Below are 19585 nucleotides of genomic sequence, written 5' to 3'. Positions count from 1 at the left end.
TGAGGCTGGAAAGGACCTCATTCCTCTAGTCTAGCTCGCCTGGTAAGCACAGTCAGCCAGAGCAGGTTGTCAGCTCTATACCCAGCTGCATTTCACTGTCTCTACACACGAAGAGCTTCCAAGACCCACAGCATTGCTACTGCAGTGAATTCATCACAAACTCCTGAGAACTGAACCAGCTCTGAGAAGGAGACTGGACTCAGATGTCCACCAGAGGGTCCTTTGAGCCCAAGAATTCTACAAGAGCGTGACAACCAGGACCATAATTCTGGCAAGATGCATTGCTGGGTTTTAAAAGAGCTTTCACAGCTGTAAGGAGCCCCTGGAAACACTTGGCCCACGGACTGACCGAGAAGTGAGTTCAGAGACAGGGAAAAGGCAGACCTACAAGCCATCAGGGGCTGCAGAGGATGGCAGGGGCGCATGCCAGAGCGCTGGAGGCAGACTGAGCCTCTGGCTGAGAGAGGCTCAGCCCACGGGCCTGTCCTGGGAACACTGCATCCACAGCTGGCCTTGGAGGCTGCGTGCTGATGGCAGACAGCAGCTCAGGGCTGGGGCACGAAGAAGGGACACAGGTACAACTGGGTTTTCAGAGCACCAGACCCAACAGAAGCTGCTTCTGCAAGCAACTGTGCTTCAGGAATAGCTGACCTTTTCAAGGATTTGAAACCCAGTACAGAAACATTCAAACAATGTGCATATATACCATTAAAACATTACTGCAAGTCACCAGTGGCTACAAAACTCACTGCCAAAATCCTAGAGAAGACAAAAGATTCTATTTCTGGCAATGTATTAGTCAAGTTAATTAACACAGGACTTAGTTATAACTCAAGGGTCTCAAACTGACTGATAATATTTGTGAAGCTTTCAAAAACTTCTGTAGACCATGGCTCTTTTTTTAACCCTAAGAAATCTGTGGGAGACAAAAGGGTATTTTAACTGAAAAGGTCAATGCTTGCAAGCCAAGACATGAACAATTTCGGGTTGCCCGTGGGATGTCAGTTTGACCCTGTGCCACCGGTGCCCTGCAGCGATGTGCTCACCTCACGCAGTGGTTTCAGCTCCTTGGGCTCCTCGTGGGGCAGCTCTGTGCCACGGCCACGCTGTGCACACACCCTGCACCTCCCACCAGCAGCTGCCTTCTGCATTTGCTCCCCGTGCTCCTGCTCCACGCAATTAGCAGGCTGTGATTAAAACCATGCCTAACAGTGAGCAAGAAGCCGCAAGTGAAAGGAAATTTGCCTTCAGACAAGAAAAATGGCAAGAGTACCAGAGCATCTAATGAGATACATACATAAATAGGTCAGTATTTGATTGAATCACAAAGCAACACCCTTTGTAAAAGATTTAAAAAAAAAAGAAAACTGGTAGTTTTCTTCTTTAGATTCATGATCAGAATAGTAAAGTGGTGTCAAACATCACAGAACATTTGGATGCATCCATTAATAAGCAATGGGGAGCTTTTTCTATAGGAGTCAGGTAGGACTAAGCTGCCAGTTAATTAGTGAATGAACTCTTTTATTGCCATCAACTGTTTGCTATTGCTTCTGGTACCAAACTGAAAATTAAAAAAAAGCATTAGCTAGTCACTGTTTTCATTTCACTTCCAAAAGTCTTCAAGAGATGCAATATTCCTTACTCAATGTACAAAATCTCCAGACATACTGAATGGGGATCAAACCAGCATCTCAATTTTTCTAATCATAAAAAATTTTCAGGAAAGGAAGTGGAAAAAAATAGCAACTTTTATTCTCCCCCACTCCTCCTTTCAATTTTTTTCTTTTTTTTAAGTGTAATTTTACTTCTTTTCATGTTGCTACTGAAAAAGAAAGGAAAACAAACACAAAAGGAATAGAGCAAAATTTAAACTCTATTTCTGCTCTTGGGAACAAAACAATGCTCCGTGGCTTTAAACAACACTTTTCATTCAGTGAGGAACTGAATTTCTCGGTGATGCTTCATGCAGGTATGATGGAGTAAGGACTGCAATCAAACACAAGGGGCAAAGGAGAAGCAGCTGTTTTGTGAGAGCCCCCCAGGCTGCTGGAGAGCCTGCAGAGAGCTGCTGGCCACCAAAGAGCCTCTGCAGGCTCTCACTGCGCTTGCCTTTGAGCTCTCCAACCTCTACAACTCTCCCGAGCACGCTCCAAATCACAAATGAATTTGTACCTCCCCTTCCTCAGCAGAATAAACCCAGAGTCTAGGGAAGCCATTGTAAAGCTGACATCAAATTTAACAGTACTGAAATGATTTCATTCATAAACATTACTGAAATAATTTCATTAATAAACTCAAAATGCCCTCGGGAATGCAGGCAGCAAAAGGGAGGCCAAATGGCGACTGCACCAAGCTCCAACCTGGATCCTCAGCAAGTGCCTCAAAGCCCTGTGGTGCCCCTGTAAAGCTCCAGCTCTCCTGGGGGTTTGACTTCAAGGATGTGGATTCTATGAAAAACACTGCTTTTTATTGCTCCTTTAGGAGCACCAGGAGCACAGAAAGTAATCAGAGCTTCAGGACCTGCTTGAAAAAGGTTTAAGGTAAGGCTCTAATTACACACAGCTTAAACAGCACTGACAAGATTCACAAAACATGCAGCTCCCTGTAACAGGCGTTTTGAACCGCGTGGTCACATCAAGGCAGTGTCGGCACCAAACTCCAGCAAGGGCACTGTCCCCTTTCCTGGTGGCCAGCACTTTTGGCAAGCCCCAAATAACAGCTAGAACAGCTATCGCAGTAGATCACTGACTGTGTGCCTCAGGAAGTGTCAAGCCCAGAAGCAAAGGCAGGAGATGCTTGTCCTCCCACCACAACAATTTCCAGCCATCCTGCAAGGGCAGCGAGCCCAACGGAGAAGTGCTGCAGCAGCACCATCATCCCAAATCTCTGCTCTCCTGCACAGGTCTCCCTTCCCTCTCCCAAAGCAGCTCTTGAACTCAGCTGACACAGAGATGGAAGATTTGGGTTCTTTCTGCCTCTTTAACACACCCGTTTGTGGAGAGAGCTGTAATCAGGCGGACTCAAGCCTGCCAGGAGGTCTCCAGCACACCCTCCAGTGAAAATCCCAAAGGGCTCTGCTGAAAACAGGCAGACACCGCCTGTGGGACCCAGGAGAGCCCAGGGAATCTCTCAATAACCCAGCTCACACGGCACACCCATTCACTCAACTTCTGGCTCAGCAGGAGAAACAGCAAACCCCATGCAGAAGTGGAGCATGATCAGCCATTTCTTCAACAGGCCTGAAAAGAACAATCTACTCAATTAAAATGGCACAGCAGCCCGAGGGTTAATGCTGGGTCGGAAAGGATTCAGTGGAAACCCCTGGAAGAGCTGGGCTGGGAACTGTAGTGCAAACCACAAACTGGTGGCAGCCAGAAGTGGAGACAACTGATGTGTCACTGCTGCCCCACGGGTCACCAAGTGGCAAAATAGATTTATGCTTGTGAATATGGTAATGTAAAATCCAGGGCAAGCCCGAGCTCTTGACTGTTCCCAGATATTACAGAAGTGGAGACAGAAATTAAAAAAAAAAATTAAAAATCACTGCTTTTGAAGTGTTTTCATGACCTGCACTAGCACCTCTCATTTTAATATTTATTTGTTGACTAAGAAGAATCACTGAAGAAAGAAACAATTTCTTGGGGGAAAAAAGTTACAAATAAAATAATTTTCTCAGTGGTTCCGGGAAGCTGGTGGTTTACCTCTTAAACCCAGAGGATTTCTGGGGAAGGGCAGAAGGGTCAGCCTGGAAGGGTGAGAATACTCACATCCCCTGTCACAAGATGTCAGTGTGGTGGGGGAAGCAGCCGCCGAACCAGGGCAGGTGTCACCCAGGGCTGGGGTCCCCCAAAACGAGGGCAGCTGTCACCCAGGGCTGCAGACCCCCCCAGAAGGAGGGCAGGTGTCACCCAGGGTTGCAGACCCCCCCCAGAACGAGGACAGGTGTCACCCAGGGCTGCAGACCCCCCCAGAACGAGGGCAGGTGTCACCCAGGGCTGGGGTCCCTCAAAACGAGTGCAAGTGTCACCCAGGGCTGCAGACCCCCCAAAATGAGGGGTGGGGGGAGCTTTGCCAGCCCCGCTGCTGCAGCCCCGCTGGCGGCCAACAGGCGGCGCCACCGCATTCATGATAAACGGCATTTCTCAGAAAAAGGTAAGTTGTGTAACATATTCCTTTCTTTTTAAGCCAAAGCCCAAGGACTCGAATTTTAATTTTTTTCCCCTAGAAAAATGACCCTAGATCTGAGGTGAGACGTTGGCCTTCCGTGCACCCCACACAGAAACACACTAGCCCAACTCCATCACCATGGAAGCACAGTGAGGAAATGAAGTTTCCAACTGGCCTCACCGACAGGCAAACGCCCGAACAGCCGGGGCCAGCGAGGGAAGATTGGAGCCAGTGCCTCCGCTCCCTTCTCCTGCCTTTTGTGCTGACCTTTAGTCTCCAGTCTTTAGAGGAGCATGGAGCCTTTCACGCTCTGTCAGCACACTCAACAAGCAGGGTGTGCAAACCCATTGTCTACGGAGGCAGTGCCTTGAGTTTTTCCTTTCTGGCAGCAAAAAGGACCACGGAGCTTTTTTGGCCAGGACTGCAAGGATACAGGAGGCTCGGGCTGCCCACAAAGCCTGGCAGTATGGCCCGATCAGCCTGCAGACAGCAGCTTGCCCTGCTCACACTGATGCTGGTGAGACACAGCAGTGTGGCCAGAGCCCCCCACTCCTGCAGGTGCACGGATGGGGAGGGCCAGTGCCACCCTCAGGCATGGCACCCACAGCCACGCAGGGCCAGGGCCGTGCTGTCCTCACCAGCGGGGAGGCACTCGTGTGCTCTCCCAGCCCAGCCAGCAGCGAGCACAGGCGTTTGCAGTCGTGGCTCCTGGGCCAGGAATGGGAATGATACCTCTTTCTGTTAAATAAGCGGTGCAGGTAGTCCTTTCCCCCCACGGATTCTTTGCAGGCCATGTCCTGCCCCAGTATTCTGGCGAGAAGGGCTTAACTATTTGTAAAAGCTCTCTAAAACAAGCCCCCCAAATACACACCACCCCGCTGCCTCTCGCTGCTGCTGAGCCACTGGAAAGCAAATTGGATGCTACATCCCCACTCCAAAGAATGCTCTGCATGTTTGTACACATGCTGGGTGGGTGCAGCTGACAGCACCACCACCCCAAAAGCACCTGGAGCTGGATGGCCGTGACAGCACAGCGCTATTGATCCACAAGATGGGATCTGCATGTCCGCAGGGGGACGAGCGAGAAGGACCAGTGAAACGTGTGTGGGTCGTGCTGACAGCCAGTCCCCCGCTCCCAGTGCCTCTCCAGCGGGAACAGGCGATGAACACAACTCCCACCTGCAGCACGCCACACCTTCTTATGGGGGGCCCTTTACGTGGGCCCACACCAAAAATAAATAATCTTTAAAAATAGTATTTAAAGAGCAGGTTCTGATGCCAAGGGTTTAGTGGTGATCAGCAGCACTTCCCCCGTGGCCAAGAAGGGACAGAAAGGCCTTGCCTCCAGCCTCAGTGAGAAAGCACAAGAGCAGCTGGCAGCATCCCTCCTGACTCTCTTCGGGGGTCAGCTGAGTCCCGGTGATGCAGCATTCACCTTTGCTGGGCTCTCCCCAGTTCTGCAGAGGCTACAGCTGTAGCAGGGAGCCCTGCTCTGTGCCCTGCAGTCAGAGGTAACTACACCCTGTGCCACGGCACTGCTCTGCCTGCCTGGGGAACAGCAGAACCCTCCCTTCAGTCTCTGTTGTCATTTAAAAAAGCTGTTTCTCCAGCACCCAGCTTTGTTTCCTGTCTCTGACACAAGTGACCCCCTGGACTGGCACAGTCCCTAGCCCAGCAGCACAGTGCTCCCAGGATGGTTTGTTTTACAGCACAGCAGGAGCTGCTTACACAGGGCAGGGCTCCCACTCCTGTGCCTGTCTGGATCCCTGCCCAGACTCACCGAAACCACCTGCGTTACAGCAGCAGGAGAGTGGCAAATTTAAGAGCCTCAGAGTGCTGAGCAGATATGGGGGATTATTTCAACTTCATGGTTTCCCAGCACTAGACACACACTTGAAGAAATCCCTTAAAACTGTCTGCTTCCAAATAACCTATATACATCACTGGCCCCCAAGACGATACATGATGAAACGGCCTTAAAAAAAATCCTTGCATTTCAGCCCAGCAGAGCATCCAAGTGCACGGCAAAGCCAAGACAAACAGAGCACTGCTTTTGCCTGGGAGCGTACGTGCCTTGAAATCGCCATTGTTGCTCTGTCCCAGAAAATGATTCATCCTCCCCACGGGCTGAGCCTTGCCTCCGCACATTTCGCAAGGCTCCTGGCTTTATAACAGCGTGGTGGTGCGTGCAGCGACTCCTGGCAGATTCCTGGGCTGGCTGCAGAGCAAGCAGGCAGCAGCTAATCCTGCAACGATGATTTTCCTCTTGCAGTATTTCTTCCTGCTGGCCACAGACTTGGTGCTCGCCACGACCCTCTCCTGCCTCTTTTATGCCTTCGCCTGCGTTTCCATCGCGTTTCTGACCTGCTGCGTTATCGCCTTCTCCTTTGGCGCCGCGGAGAGCAACGCTGATGTGAAAGGGAGAGCAATTGTAATTCTTGTGTCCAACAGCTCCATTGGGAGGATGTTTGCAAGGAACCTGGACAAAGCGGGTTTTGGGGTGTCTGCTGCACAGTGGTCTGCCCAAGAGGAGAGGACAGTGACAGAAGAGTGCTCATCGAACAAGGAGGTAGCCCAGCTCCACCTGACTGAAGATGAGTACCAGAAGACAGTGAAAACCTTCATAGAAAGCCACTTATCCCTGAAAGGTAACTTTTAGGGCAAACTTGTGGATTGTGCCTGCTGTAGAAATTAAAATGCACAAGATTGTGAGATCATAGTTCAGCAAATGAGGAAGGCAGGAATGCTTAAGCAAATGCTAATAACACTCTAACTGCAATGCATTTTGTTGTGCAAAACAAAATTTTGCTTTTTCCAGGGGAAAGAGCCTGCTTTGGTGGCTGTGAAAGGCCCCAGCAGACCTCAGTCCTTGAAGGAAGGCAAGGTAGGCCAAGGAAGGAGGGGGAGAAGGTCCTATCAAGGCACAGAGGGCTGGACTTGCTCTGAGAAGAAAACACAGAAATGAACAATGGGGAGCAAAGCCCAGACAGTGACCTGAGGTGAAGGAACGTGTCTGAATTTTAACCTCTTCTGGATTAAAGAGGAACCCAACTGAGTTCCCTCTTGACTTCTTGGTGGCTGTGGGATTCCTAAGAGTCAGGTCAGAGCTTTGTGTGGCAGGTTGGGACAGTGTCCCCAGGCTGCCATCGTTTCTGTGGGAATACAGGAGCGAAGGCAGCCTGCAGAGCCCGCCTGGGACAGCACAGGGCAGGTGTCCTGCTGAGGGGATGGCTGCAAGCCCTGCTGGGGAATCTGCCCAGCCCTTCCCAGCTGAAGGTGCCAGTGGGATGACTGGCTCATGCCCTGCTGAGGCACCCCTGGGATCCAGCAGTCCCTGTCCCCACAGCCATCACTTTACACCTCTTGGGAGTGACAGAGAACTCGGCCTCAGCCATCAGGGCTGTATCCTCATTGCTCTCAGGGCCATGGGGCTACAAGAGAAGAGGCCAACCCCTCTCCTCCTCTGTGAACCTATCTAAGGACCCTCTGAGCTGAAAGGCTCTCTCCTGCTCTATACTCTGTAAAACCTTCTTGTGTGGACAAGGCCTAAGAGCTCCCCAAGCTGAGTATCACCACAATCCTGGTCTGGAAATGAACAGAGACTTTCTTAACCAGTAATGATCTGTGGGAGCTGGTAATTTCTGCGGGCCTGTGCTGTTCTAATTAAATGAGGCTCCAGCACAGTGATACCTGTCTTTTTTGCTCTTGACTAGTTTGGTCCCCCTGCTAGTTAAAGGCTTTTGCAGGTGTCATGTGGTTTTGACAGGGTGATCTGTCGTAGGATCCGTGAGGTTTTACATTTAGGAACTCCTGCATAATATTCACATCACAGATGTGGATGTTGAAATGTATTTCCCAAGAGCTGACCCAATTGCATGGGCAGATCAAAGCAGTAAATTGGGAGGGGAGAAAAAAGAAAAACAAGAGAAAGAAAACATCACTGTTTTCTTGGGTTTCTTTGTTAACAGTTTCAAGTGAGTGCTGATACTCATTCTGCAAAATTTACTATGATATTTTTGGCATGGGTTAGGTGAACATGAACACTCACCACCAAGTGACTAATAATGAAAGAATTTAAACCAAATCAAAAGCCTATATGAGTGGGTCCCCACATGCAGTTTGGTCAGCAGGGTCTGGACAAGGGCAGGAGAAGACTTAGTGCTGTAGGGCAGAACCATTGCTCTCAGAACCCCCAGAACAACCTTCACCATTTAAAAACTTCTCTTTGCACTTTGTGTACGTAATTTTTAGCTTCTAAAGAAAGGAATCTTTGTTAGTTTTTTTTGGGTTTTGGTATTTTTTTAATTACTTGTCTCTACAGGACATTTTTACCATTGTATCTTTGCCATTGCAAATTAAAATATACTTATTCTATATAATCAAATATTTTGAAGTTCATCCTAAATGCCTTTCAAGGGAACACAGTGAAGACAGAATCCCCCAGTCATGGCTCCTTCTAGAATTGAAATACTTATGACAGCTAAGATAATCTAGTTTTCATTCTAGTACAGGCCCAGCAACCCAAATTTTCAGGAAGGCTAGCACCTTTGTTTTGCAGTGACTGTACAAGTTAATAAGATGCCACCAGGCCTAAGGAGAAAGTAACAAAGACACAGAGAAATGCAAGCCAGCCCCCTTCCAAATTCTTCCTTTGCTGTGTGATAGCTTAACTTGGTTCATAAAAAGCCTTTGGTTCTTCTGGCTTTTAGCCTCTGGTGCCTTCAGATCAGATATTCATACTTTCTCTGTGACTAAGAGGTCAAAGAGACGGAGGGAAAAAGATGAGAGAAGGAGTTTTATTGCTCACCTCCAGTAGCTGAGCTTGTACTATCAGATATTGCAAGAGCCCTTGGCATCGTGTCCGAGTCCTGTGTGCTCTGCTGCTTGAGAAACTGCTGCGCCGTGCTGCTCTTTGGGCAGGCTGCCTGGAAATCTGGCAATTGCCTCACGAATTTCAGGACTGACTGCAGGGAGGGTGGGGTAGGGCAAGGAGGAAAAAATGTAGATATGGGCAAGACTCAACAGAGAGCACCCTGACCTGACTCAAAGAGAGTTCAGACGAGCAGAGTGCTCGCCTGTTAGCTGCAGGAGCCTCTGCTGTCACAGCTCCTCAGGGCTCACCTGATCACACACGGCAGTCGCAGGGCTAGGCAAAGCCCTGTGCCACAGCATCACACAGGGGCTGGGTCGGGAGGGGCCTTAAAGGCCATCTAGGGCCAACCCCAATGGGCAGGGATGCCTTCCACTAGACCTGGCTGCTCAAAGCCCCATCCAGCCTGGCCCTGAACACTTCCAGGGATGAGGCATCCTCTGGAATTCCAGGTTCCCACAGGAGAGATGGTCCTTGATGTGAGCAATGCCTCATGCTGGACAGTCTTCCTCGGTTCGTTCACGTCTCTGCTATGCTGAAGGTGCTTGCAAGAGTTCTGTTGGTTTTCACTGGGTCAGGAGTTCATGTCTTGTACCTGAATCTCAGATAAGACCTGACAACTGCTGGATTCTTTGGTACTTACCACCTTCCCTCTGTCCCGGTCTCTCAAACAGGAAGGACAATAACTTCTACACAAGCAGAGAAATAACTGATGCAAATTAATAACATTAATTCCTGAATAATGTTAGGACCCGTGTCTGAAACACTCTCTCACCACCACGCTGCACCATGGTTTTTCAGACCAGTAGCACATGCATGTTCCAAGCCTTGCTCTGCAGGCTCCAAAGGGCCTGGAAAGAAAGAGCTGCCTGTGCAGACAGCCGGGCCAGTGGGAGATACTGGCCTGTCACCCTTGGCCATCTGTCCTCATCTCCATGTTGCTGTTGGCAAAGCCGCTCTCATGCCCTCTCCCTAAGTGAGTGCAGATCACCTTATCATTGGATCAGTTTAACTAGGTGTGTTAAGCTGTGTTAATGCAGCTCATTACTTTCTTCTGCGCACCGTGGGACGCTGATGCAATCTCTGTGAGCAGCCTGGGCAGGGCCTGGCACACGGATCCTGGCCGAGCAGGGTGTCAGCAGCTGCAGGGCCTTGCCCAAGGAGGTGCTGGCAGAGCTGCCCACAGCACTGGGCTGCCCACTCTCCACCTGTCCCAGAGGTCAGGCTGCTTTTGCACTTCTGCTGTGCAGCAGCTAGCAGCGGTCGATGCTCTCCTGGTACTTCCCCTTGCCTTGCACCTCTCCTTCGGCATTCCCAGACTTCAGTTTGCCACAGTTTGGTTCGGGAAGGCTCTCTTGGGACACAGATCCAGAAAGGAAGTGAGCCTAACAGGAGACAGAGACACTGGAACTGCTGCTTGTGTGGTGGACACACTGAGAAACTCTTCTGCTCGCGAAGGATGCCAGCGTGGTTGACCAGGTTATTTCATTAGAAGGTAGCCCTTACTCACTGTCCATGCTGTGCTTCCCTTAGGATAGAGGCAAGGCCATCCAGCCATTCCTACACTCAGAGCAGAGAGAAAGCTCAGCTTTCTTTTGGAACAGTCTAGCTTAGTGCGTGGCACGAGCAGCCGTTCCCACAGCTGCAGAGATGGATTGAACAGATGCAATAATCATTGACTGCAATAAACTACAAGGGAGTAGGAATGAATAAAGCAAACAAAATCATACACTCATGCAATTTTAAAGAGTACTGCATTATTTAACTTCACTCAGCTACAACAACTGCAGGCCACCTTGGATAAGTCAGCCCATTTTCCAAGCTGTAAATGATCACGTTTGGACTTAGGAGTGAAATGAATAATTTTTGCAGCTATGGTTTTGTGCCTTTAATGGGGGTTATCCAGAAGTTTTTGAAAAACTGGCTTGCAATTATATTGCCTTCCTGTCTCTTGAGGATTTATCAAAATGAGAGAAGCACTTTGATACAGCAGCATCAGGGCTGTGAAACAACCCAGAGAGAGAAAATAGATCTCATTCTGAAACTATAGGCTGGGAGGAGTTATTTATTTTAAGATGAAGGGGAGCTCCCCAGTCAAAGCATCATTTTAAAAATAGGAATCTGTGCATCATCTAGAGTCAAGGTGTCTTTCTTTTTCATAGGAAGCCCTGCATCCAGTAACTCTGGGCATTTTATGGGAGGCCACTTCTCACTTCCTTGAAGTGGTTTTGTAATTCTCCTGTTTCGACAGACAAGTTCTCTGCCGAGCACGGAGCACGCGGGCCATGCACGCAGAACCTCCTGATTAAAGTGTTGCACAAGCCAGAAAAGCTGCAGCAACACTTCTGCTCCATCCCCATCCCTCACCCGCTGCCAGAGGGCAGAGCCCACCTGGGTTCCAAACCTCCATCCCAAAGCTTTGGTTTTTGCTTGCTGGTGTCCGGAGGACCACGGCCTGCAAACCAAGACCTTTAAGCAATAATTAAAGGTGCCTGTTGGTCTGCCCTGCGTTAAAAAGAGGGTAATTTATTTGAGTGCATTCAGAACACATTGCCATGCTCACCACCAACACCAGCCACGAGTACAATATGGAAAGAGAAGGAGGTGAAAGAGCCACTGCCAAGACATTTTTTATCTTTCCTCCAAATCTTCTGCTTGCAGGCAGGAACTGAAGTGAATAATTTCTCAAAAAGAAACCAAACAAAGCCCAAGCAGTTGCATACTTATGTTATACTGGCTCCTAAATTCTGCCAGAAGCCATTTTTACCATCCTAAAACAGTACCCTCTTCACACTACCCCCACTTAGCTCATTTAATTTTAGTCTTAAACCATAAGTTTATCTTACAAAAACCCCTAGAGTTGATTTCCAAGCTGCATCAATCATTAAACCACACAAGACTGAAGAGTATTTTTAGAGATTGCCAAAAAAATAATTCTATATTTATGATATATCATTCTTTACAAGTCATCAACTCCTTTTCAAGCAACTGCAGTGGCAGGATTGGAGATCCTGCAAAGTAAAATAAACCCAAAAGTATCTGGGAAGCTATTTATTTATCACTTATGCATGATGCTAAACTAATCTCTGATTCTGGAAGTCATTGGAAATAATCACAGGTGTAACATAACCTTTACACTAATTGAAGAACTTCCCAGACAAGAGCTTACCTTTGCAGTCTAGAGATGTTGTCTTACACTAACCAGAGCTGGGCAGCTTCTGACCAGAGAATATTTTTGAAAAATATCAGGATTGAAGCCCAAAGAGTTCTACAGATCTGTGACTTTTCCAAATAATGCAGTTTGTCAAAGTGTGTGTGTGCACCTGGGTGCTTTTACTCTACCTCTTACCTTCAGCAAAGTTTTCTAGAAGTCAGTTTTAACACGGAAAGGAAATCAAGTGAGGGAAAATATTTCTGCAGCTCTGCTTTCCCATATTACAGTGTTTGGAGACAGAAACCTGCTGAACATTTCTGACACATATGCTTAGAGACTTAATTTGAATTATGTGGTAAAACTGAATATGCATAAAATTGAACACTTCTGTACATGATAATGAAATACTTCCCTGATACAAATAAATTATCTTAGTGCTTACACAACGTTTGAGTAGAGTACTTACTTTAAATCTACTCTTTTCGTAGTTCCCATTTAGCAGACTGTTCTCCCAACACTTATGCTGCAAACTCCAAGGTAACACAGAAGGGTTGTGCAGCATTCTCAGTAGAAAAGGGGGACAAGAGCAAACTTGTGTGGAGTTCTCCTTGCAGCAGGACAGAGCACCTGGCCAGGTCTCTGGTCAGCTCAGCCCTGCAGCTTTGCCTTGGCACTGCACGGTTCCTCTGCTTTCCTGGGGAGCTCCTGAGGGGAAAAGTCTGCCAGGTACAGCCTGTGGCACTACAGCTCTTAAAAATCCCAACACAGAGCTGAATTTCACCCCTTGGGAGCCTGACTTAGTAATACTGACCTCAAAAAACCAGCATAGTTTAGGCCAGGCAACCATCTGCACCAGAGTTAAAAATCAACCTGTTTTTCACATTATTGAATTATAAATGCATGTGGTGAAAACATTTTAGAGCTGATGCGTCATTATCATTAGTCAAATCATTTGTTCTGACTAGGTCATCAAAAAAAAAAAAAATATAAAAAGGAGAACCTCCCTTCTGTTCTTAGGTGCTTTTTCCTGGTCTCTAGAACTACATTTATTCTTAAGTATTCACTCCTCTGGTTTGGTCAAATAGCTTGAAATCTAGGAGCTGTCTGATAAGAAATTACCCTCCAGGCAGCATTCATTTCTAACCCCTGACTGGATGTGAGTAACTCTTTAAAGAAACAGACTGAGGCACAACAAAGAATTATTTTCAATAATGAACAGTATTCATATTACCTCCCATAAAAACATTTCTCACCAGAGAACCATTCCCAGCAGTTAATCCAGACATTTACACCTGTATGTGTCTGCCTGGCACAACACCTGGCTGCTTCTCTTCCCTCTAGATCTCAGTGCTGGCATTTAAATTCCATCCTGCCTGGTCCTTGAGGTAGAAACTTAAACACCATAGAAGCTCATTTAAATCTCAGAGCAGCACCAAAATATAGTAGCCCAAAAAGTTTTTGATTCTTCTAATCCTGTTCTGGATTTGAACAGCTCTTTTCCTGTAAGAGTCCAGGTGCCTGTCCTTCATTACAATCCTGTTTTCCCCAATCCCATTTTAAGTGGCCATTATTAAATTAACTGAGATGTCACCAATCTAAAGCTAAAACTCCTTTCAGGTCACTTGCCTTCCTTTGTTTCCCTTTGGCCACCTCTGTGGTTTCATATTAAATATACTAAAAATGCATTTTCTCTCTTTTGTTGCTACCCAAGACTTTTAGTCCTCATCAGAGATTTGCATTTCAATCCTGTTTTAAATTATGGAGGGCACATTTTCCAACGAATAAACACACTGATGGAAAATTCCCGAGCATTTCCCATAACCATACACACAACATGAACCAATTTACCAGGTATCAAACTGCAAAGGGAGGGACCAGGTCCTTCTTATCCATCCATTCAAGAACAGCAGACTCCAGTGTTATTTATATAAAGTCCAGAAAATAAAAATACAGGCAGAAATATGAGAATAAATTACAACCTAAAAAAAAAGTCTACACTAATCCAAGAGGAGCCAAGTCCCCAGATGTTTGGATGCCAGCAACAGAGGTGACAGGAGGAATGCTCCCATCATCCGTTTGCTCTCTGCTTCCCTCTCCTTAGACCTCTGCAGCAGATTTTTATTCATGGCACAAGCTCCAGGGCACAGATCACGCCTGTCTGTGTCAGTCATGTGGACACTGATGCAAAACAGGTCGATGCACTGACTCTGCCACTCAGCCACGGCAGCAGGTGACAGGAGACAAGGGCTCCCCGCTCTGCTTGCTCAGAAGGACAACTCTTGGCCAGGAAAAGTCACCTGGAGCTGTCCTTGGGCTCTTGCTGGAACACCAGGGAGGTGTTTTCCTTCACACCTTATCCTGGCTCTCTCTCACCAAGGCCAGGCAGGGCACTTCTTTCCTCAAGCAGGAAACCACTGTCTCCTCCAACAGCACCCATGGATGCACTGTCTGGAGAGAACCTGGAGCAGCCACCAGTTTTTAAAGAAATATGGCTCCTAGGCAGACACTGCATTCTGCATGGGTCAAAGCCCCTTGCCACCCTATTTTGAACACAAGCAAACAGAAAAAAATCCCCTCTCAAAGATTACTCACTACAGCACAGACAAATGCCCCAGTTCTGATTCATTTTTTTCTACAGAGTAAAAAACTTTTGTACTTGAATATGCCTCCATGTGCTATTTGGATGTAATGGCTTGGCATTACAAAGGGAATAAGTGCCTTAAAGAGAACAGGCTCATTCAGTGATTGTTTCTAATAAGTGTAATTTGATTTTTCCTCTAGCATATTTCTTGGAAAATACTTCACTTGCTTTGTTTCTAAGAAAAGCAATTTGCTAACATTTGTCTGATCATAAAATTATTTTGACCTTCTGCAAATAATCTGACTTCCCAGTGAGCTGCTGAACTTTCTGAAGTGCATTAGGTCGTTCACAGAACACAGCTTTTCTCTTGTTCATTCTGGATAGCCTCTTTGTATAACTGATGGAAACACTTCCAAAGCTTTTGCAAAAATAACTTCAGGGAACTGATAAAAAAATAAGAATATTGATACATATTCAAGAGAATATGTAATAACACATTTTTGCAAAAATAACTTCAGGGAACTGATAAAAAAAAGTAAAGATTTGAAATTCCAAGGGAATATGTAATAATACATTTAATGGACACTAAAGGGAGGAATAGCTACCTTTGAACCAGCTCTGTTCCCAACGCTGGGAGTCTTGCACACTGTGGCCCCCTCCTTGCCAGCATGGATCGCCGCACTGAGCTCGTTAGCTCAGGTTTTTCACTAGAATGAGTTGCAAGTGGCAAGATTTCATCTGCAGCTGCTGTGTCTTTGGAGAAACATCCCCACGCGGCTCAGGAACGATCTGGGTGAGCTGGCTGAGCTGACAGCCTGTTGGTTTGGTTTGGTTTGGCAGGCATGTACGGGAAGATGAGGAACCCGTCCATCCTGATCTGGGATGAAGGGGCTGCGGACACACGCGGGGCACCTGAGACAAAACCCTCCTGTGAGGGGAAGGAGGCTTGCAAGGCTCCACGCAGGAACTGCTTACTGCACACAGGTACAGCTGAACGTACTGCATTGCACTGGCAATGTCTGCATGAGGGGAAAATGCCTTTATAACCTTGCAGCCAATACAGGGCTTTTTTCTTAATATTCTTTCCAAAACTTCGAAAGCAAAGCTCTTGTTTGTGGCCACTTCTCACCAGGGCTAGTCACAGACAGCTTAAAATGTGGGTTTAAAGGTTTTAGCTAATATTCTGGCAAAGTGTTGCTCTCTCAGACTGGGCTTTTAAACAAGACTGCCTGGATGGGACAGGGCCAACATGTGCAAAATCAGCTCTGCAAAGCTCCCACTGTCCCAGGGACCAGCAGAGTTCCTCCTCCTGACACAGCAAATAAAACCCATGGTTCACATCAGCAAATGCCATTCAGTAACTGGCAGCACTAGGCCTTTATCAGATGGCAGAAATTCTCCTCCTGGTTTGCTCTCCCTGTGGAAAATACTGCTGCTTTAGCATCCACTTGGAAGAGCTGTGTTGTCAGTTGTTTGTAGGAAGGAAGACTTCCTGATTAGAAATAACCCTCTAATTAAAGCATGGCTTTATTTACTTACATGTCACATTCATTTGTAGTTAATTATGCAGTTATAAATTACAAGCAATAGTATTTAATTTTAGCTGTGTGTGAAACCTCCTCTCTGAGACTGCCACCATTGGAAGGTGTTCTCTGGGCTTGTATGAGCCTCCACAACACAGGCAGGTTCTGGCCCCAGGGGAGGGATGGCTCTGGCTGTGGTGTCCCAATGCACTTAGTAAAAGAGCAGTAACAAAAATAAAGTTGTAAGACCAGGCAGCTAAATACTTCTTCATGAAATAGCAGGAGAAAGTAGGCATCTCCTCCTTTCCCAAGTGGTAAATATCAGATATGTCCCAGAAAAATGAGGTAAACAATCAAGAAATACCCAAGCACCTCCAGGGTGGTCACTCTGGGAATCCAAAGCCCTTGGAGGCTGTACTAAAAAAGCTTTTTTTGTTTTCTTTTTTGATGCATTAATGTCGTCTTTTACTATTGAGTTAGTAGTTGAACCAGTGCCATTTTTCTATTTGCAGCTCTCTGCATCTCAGTCCTCTTTCACCCGCTGACCTGTGTCCTGACTCTCCTGAAGAGAGGCCCACAGCTGCTCGTGCCTCTCCTGAAGTCCAAAAACTGACAGGTGAGGCAGCACCCTCACAGCTGAGTCACCTGCCAGAGGTAACCAGCACCTCCTGCACGGCTTTCACCTCAGCTGGGGCAGGGAAGGGGTCCCAGGTGGTGGGGAGAGGGCTGGGAGAACAGCCCAGGAGCAGGCTCCTGCAGCACAGTGGCACCCCAAGGACACTGCCCTTCTGCACCAGCGTGGCGTGAGGAGTCCAGCTGGGGCACAGCAGCACATCACACCAGCAGCAAACACAGGACAGCCAGCTCAGCCTCCAACACCGAGGCAGAGCATTCACTGCTCTCCAGCATGTCTCTGGAGTTTAAGATGCACAATAGTCACCCTTAAAGGACAATCCCCAAAATATGCTGCGTCTGTTCACTGCTGGACCATCTCTCCCCAGCTCCTGTATTCTCCCTGCTGCGGGCTCTGAAGGGCCTTGAATTCCGTTTAATCCAGCACATGGCTGGAAGAGTAATTGAAATGGTGTTCCCTGCTTGAAAGGAAGAGCCCAGAGCACTCTATGATTCCCTGGTCCAGGCTTTAGGACAGGAGAGAAAACAGGAAAAAAATTAAAACCAGAAAATAAAAAGCCAGACAGTTCATGATATGACCTGCCAGTGTCCCCATGGGCAGTATAATCTTTTCTTGCTAGAGGGGAGAGGGTCCCTGGCTCTCCATCTAGCTCTACTGCAGGTGTCTGGCTCTCAGTAGCCCCTTGAACCTGCTGGGCGTTGGATCAGGGCCACATGGGGCACAGAGCTGGGTACCCCTGTGTCACCAGTGCCTGCTGCAGCAGCTGGGCTGAGGCAGCACGTGCAGCAGCAGGACTGAACTCGGGAAATGAGCAAACAGCACCAAAGAGCTAAAACTCTCCTGCTGTCTTTCAGCCAGCAAGGAAACCCACGGAGCACTACACACGGGCACTGTCGCACCACAATGGAAAAAGGAGCATAGCTGGGATCACAAGTGACAAACTCCTGGCAGAAGGGGATTATGAGCAGTGATTTCAATTGCAAGACAACAAAAAAACGTGGATGAAGACAGAATACACCTTCAGAACCAGGACACAGGTCTGCAACTCCCTTGCAAGTCTAATCTGTAAGGAAGAAAACCCCAAGACGCTGAAATTTTGGGTTGTTCATTACAATGCTGTACTGTGTGCACTGGGATATGCACAGAGGAGAAAACATCTGAGGTGAAAGGAAATAAAGGAAGAACTCTGCTGGGAAGCCAAATGCTAGGGCTTGGTTTTCATTATCTAAAGCCACAACTCAGAACTGCCTGACTGATGATAAGAGATGTCACCCTCCCAGGGAGCCGGATCCAGGGAGGCAAAGGAAAGCTTTCAAAACAGCTCCTGTAAGACATTAAACCAGCTTAATATCAAATCATACTGAAAACAAACATTTTAATTCTGTAACATCAAAGCACTCAGAGAGAACATGCTAAAGCAGAAAATTTCTGAATTAAAAGCTTGAGGTTTTAGTCTTTACACATTTGGCAAATAACCAGTTACATGAATAATGCCAAACCCACATATTCTGCAGAACATCCCAGGAAATGTTTCCTTTAGTCAGAACCCCGCTCTGAGCCGGTGTTGCCAACTCCCTTAGTGCAAAATCCCATTCTGTGCACATAGCCCTGTGCAATTTCAGCTGATAACCATTATTTTCTCCTCCAAAATATGGCAGGGGACATGTGTGGGCTGCTGCATGGCCGCTGCTTCTCTCCCAAAGTGACCTTCAAGCAAAGGATGCTGCCTGCTTGTGCACACTGCAGTACTCATGGTCTGAAATTACAGACATTATGTGAGCAAAGCTCCTGAAGACCTCAGTGGAAGTTTTGCTGGCCCGAGGACTTGGGAATGGCCTACATCTGTTTATAAAGCTTTCCAGTCCGTTGGGATACAGGGAACTACTGTGTGCAAGCATAAAATTATCACTGTGAGGCAATACCACCATGAGATAAATTATAATATAACTGCACTTCTAAGTATGTTTAACACAAATTAGTGATACCAAACCAACACCGAAGTTATAGACTGCTGACACTGACTAAGGGACCTGAATGCCCAGATGCTTTTAATGTGAGTGGCAAGGAGGGATTTGAATTCCTTAAGTAGTGTTGAGTGTTTCATCACTAACATGTAACACATGAAAGCAACTGGCTTTTCAAGCCTACAAACCTGGCCAAAAGATTCTGGCAACATTCTGTATCTTTTTAGACACATCTCTCCAAGCACACAGCCATGAAAAATAGAGATTCAGAAAATCCTGAAAGTATTCCAAGTCTTAATAAATGCTTTCAGAAAAAAACCCAACAATTCCAACGTGTTTTTCAATAGATCATTTCGATCCATTTAATAAAAATGTAATTGGGCTATAAAAGTCTGCTAAAAGAAAAACAGCTTTAGCACCAAATCTCATGTCCTGAAACTCAGAACAGAAACAATGGATCACCCAAGACCTGTCCTTTCACCTCAACCTCAACCGCAATACTTCCATTTTTTGAACCTTTTTAAGAAAGCGCAGAATTGGACTTCAAATAGAACAGATTTTCCTGGGCAACACTGTAAAATTATTTCCCAACAGAACCTAAATGTTAGTGGGGATGGAGAACCAGAGGGAAGCTGGTTACACGAACACATCCTTTTACCACTTTAAATTATGTTAATAAGTAATCTACAAAC

At 47.0% G+C, this 19585-nt stretch overlaps 1 protein-coding gene across 3 annotated transcripts; it reads left to right on the top strand.

Moving 5' to 3' along the window:
• The first annotated feature begins 6389 nt into the window (after positions 1 to 6389).
• On the top strand, positions 6390 to 19137 carry LOC121342646. 3 transcript variants are annotated; one of them, XM_041417215.1, is made up of 4 exons: positions 6390 to 6815; positions 15613 to 15756; positions 16808 to 16911; positions 17788 to 19137. In XM_041417215.1, exons 1-3 carry the CDS (start codon positions 6422 to 6424, stop codon positions 16906 to 16908), a joined length of 639 nt encoding a protein of 212 aa, XP_041273149.1. In that variant the 5' UTR covers positions 6390 to 6421; the 3' UTR covers positions 16909 to 16911; positions 17788 to 19137. The 3 variants fall into 3 exon arrangements, with proteins under 3 accessions (XP_041273149.1, XP_041273147.1, XP_041273148.1); XM_041417213.1 differs by having other exon boundaries at positions 17784 to 19137; XM_041417214.1 differs by having other exon boundaries at positions 16808 to 16949; positions 17784 to 19137.
• The last annotated feature ends 448 nt before the right edge of the window (positions 19138 to 19585 follow it).

Source organism: Onychostruthus taczanowskii, unplaced genomic scaffold (assembly GCF_017590055.1).
Source record: "Onychostruthus taczanowskii isolate IOZ18803 unplaced genomic scaffold, ASM1759005v1 scaffold55, whole genome shotgun sequence".
In the NCBI taxonomy this organism is placed as follows: Eukaryota; Metazoa; Chordata; class Aves; order Passeriformes; family Passeridae; genus Onychostruthus; species Onychostruthus taczanowskii.
Note: the sequence above shows the minus strand (reverse complement) of the source record. Positions and strands in the feature narration are given on the sequence as shown.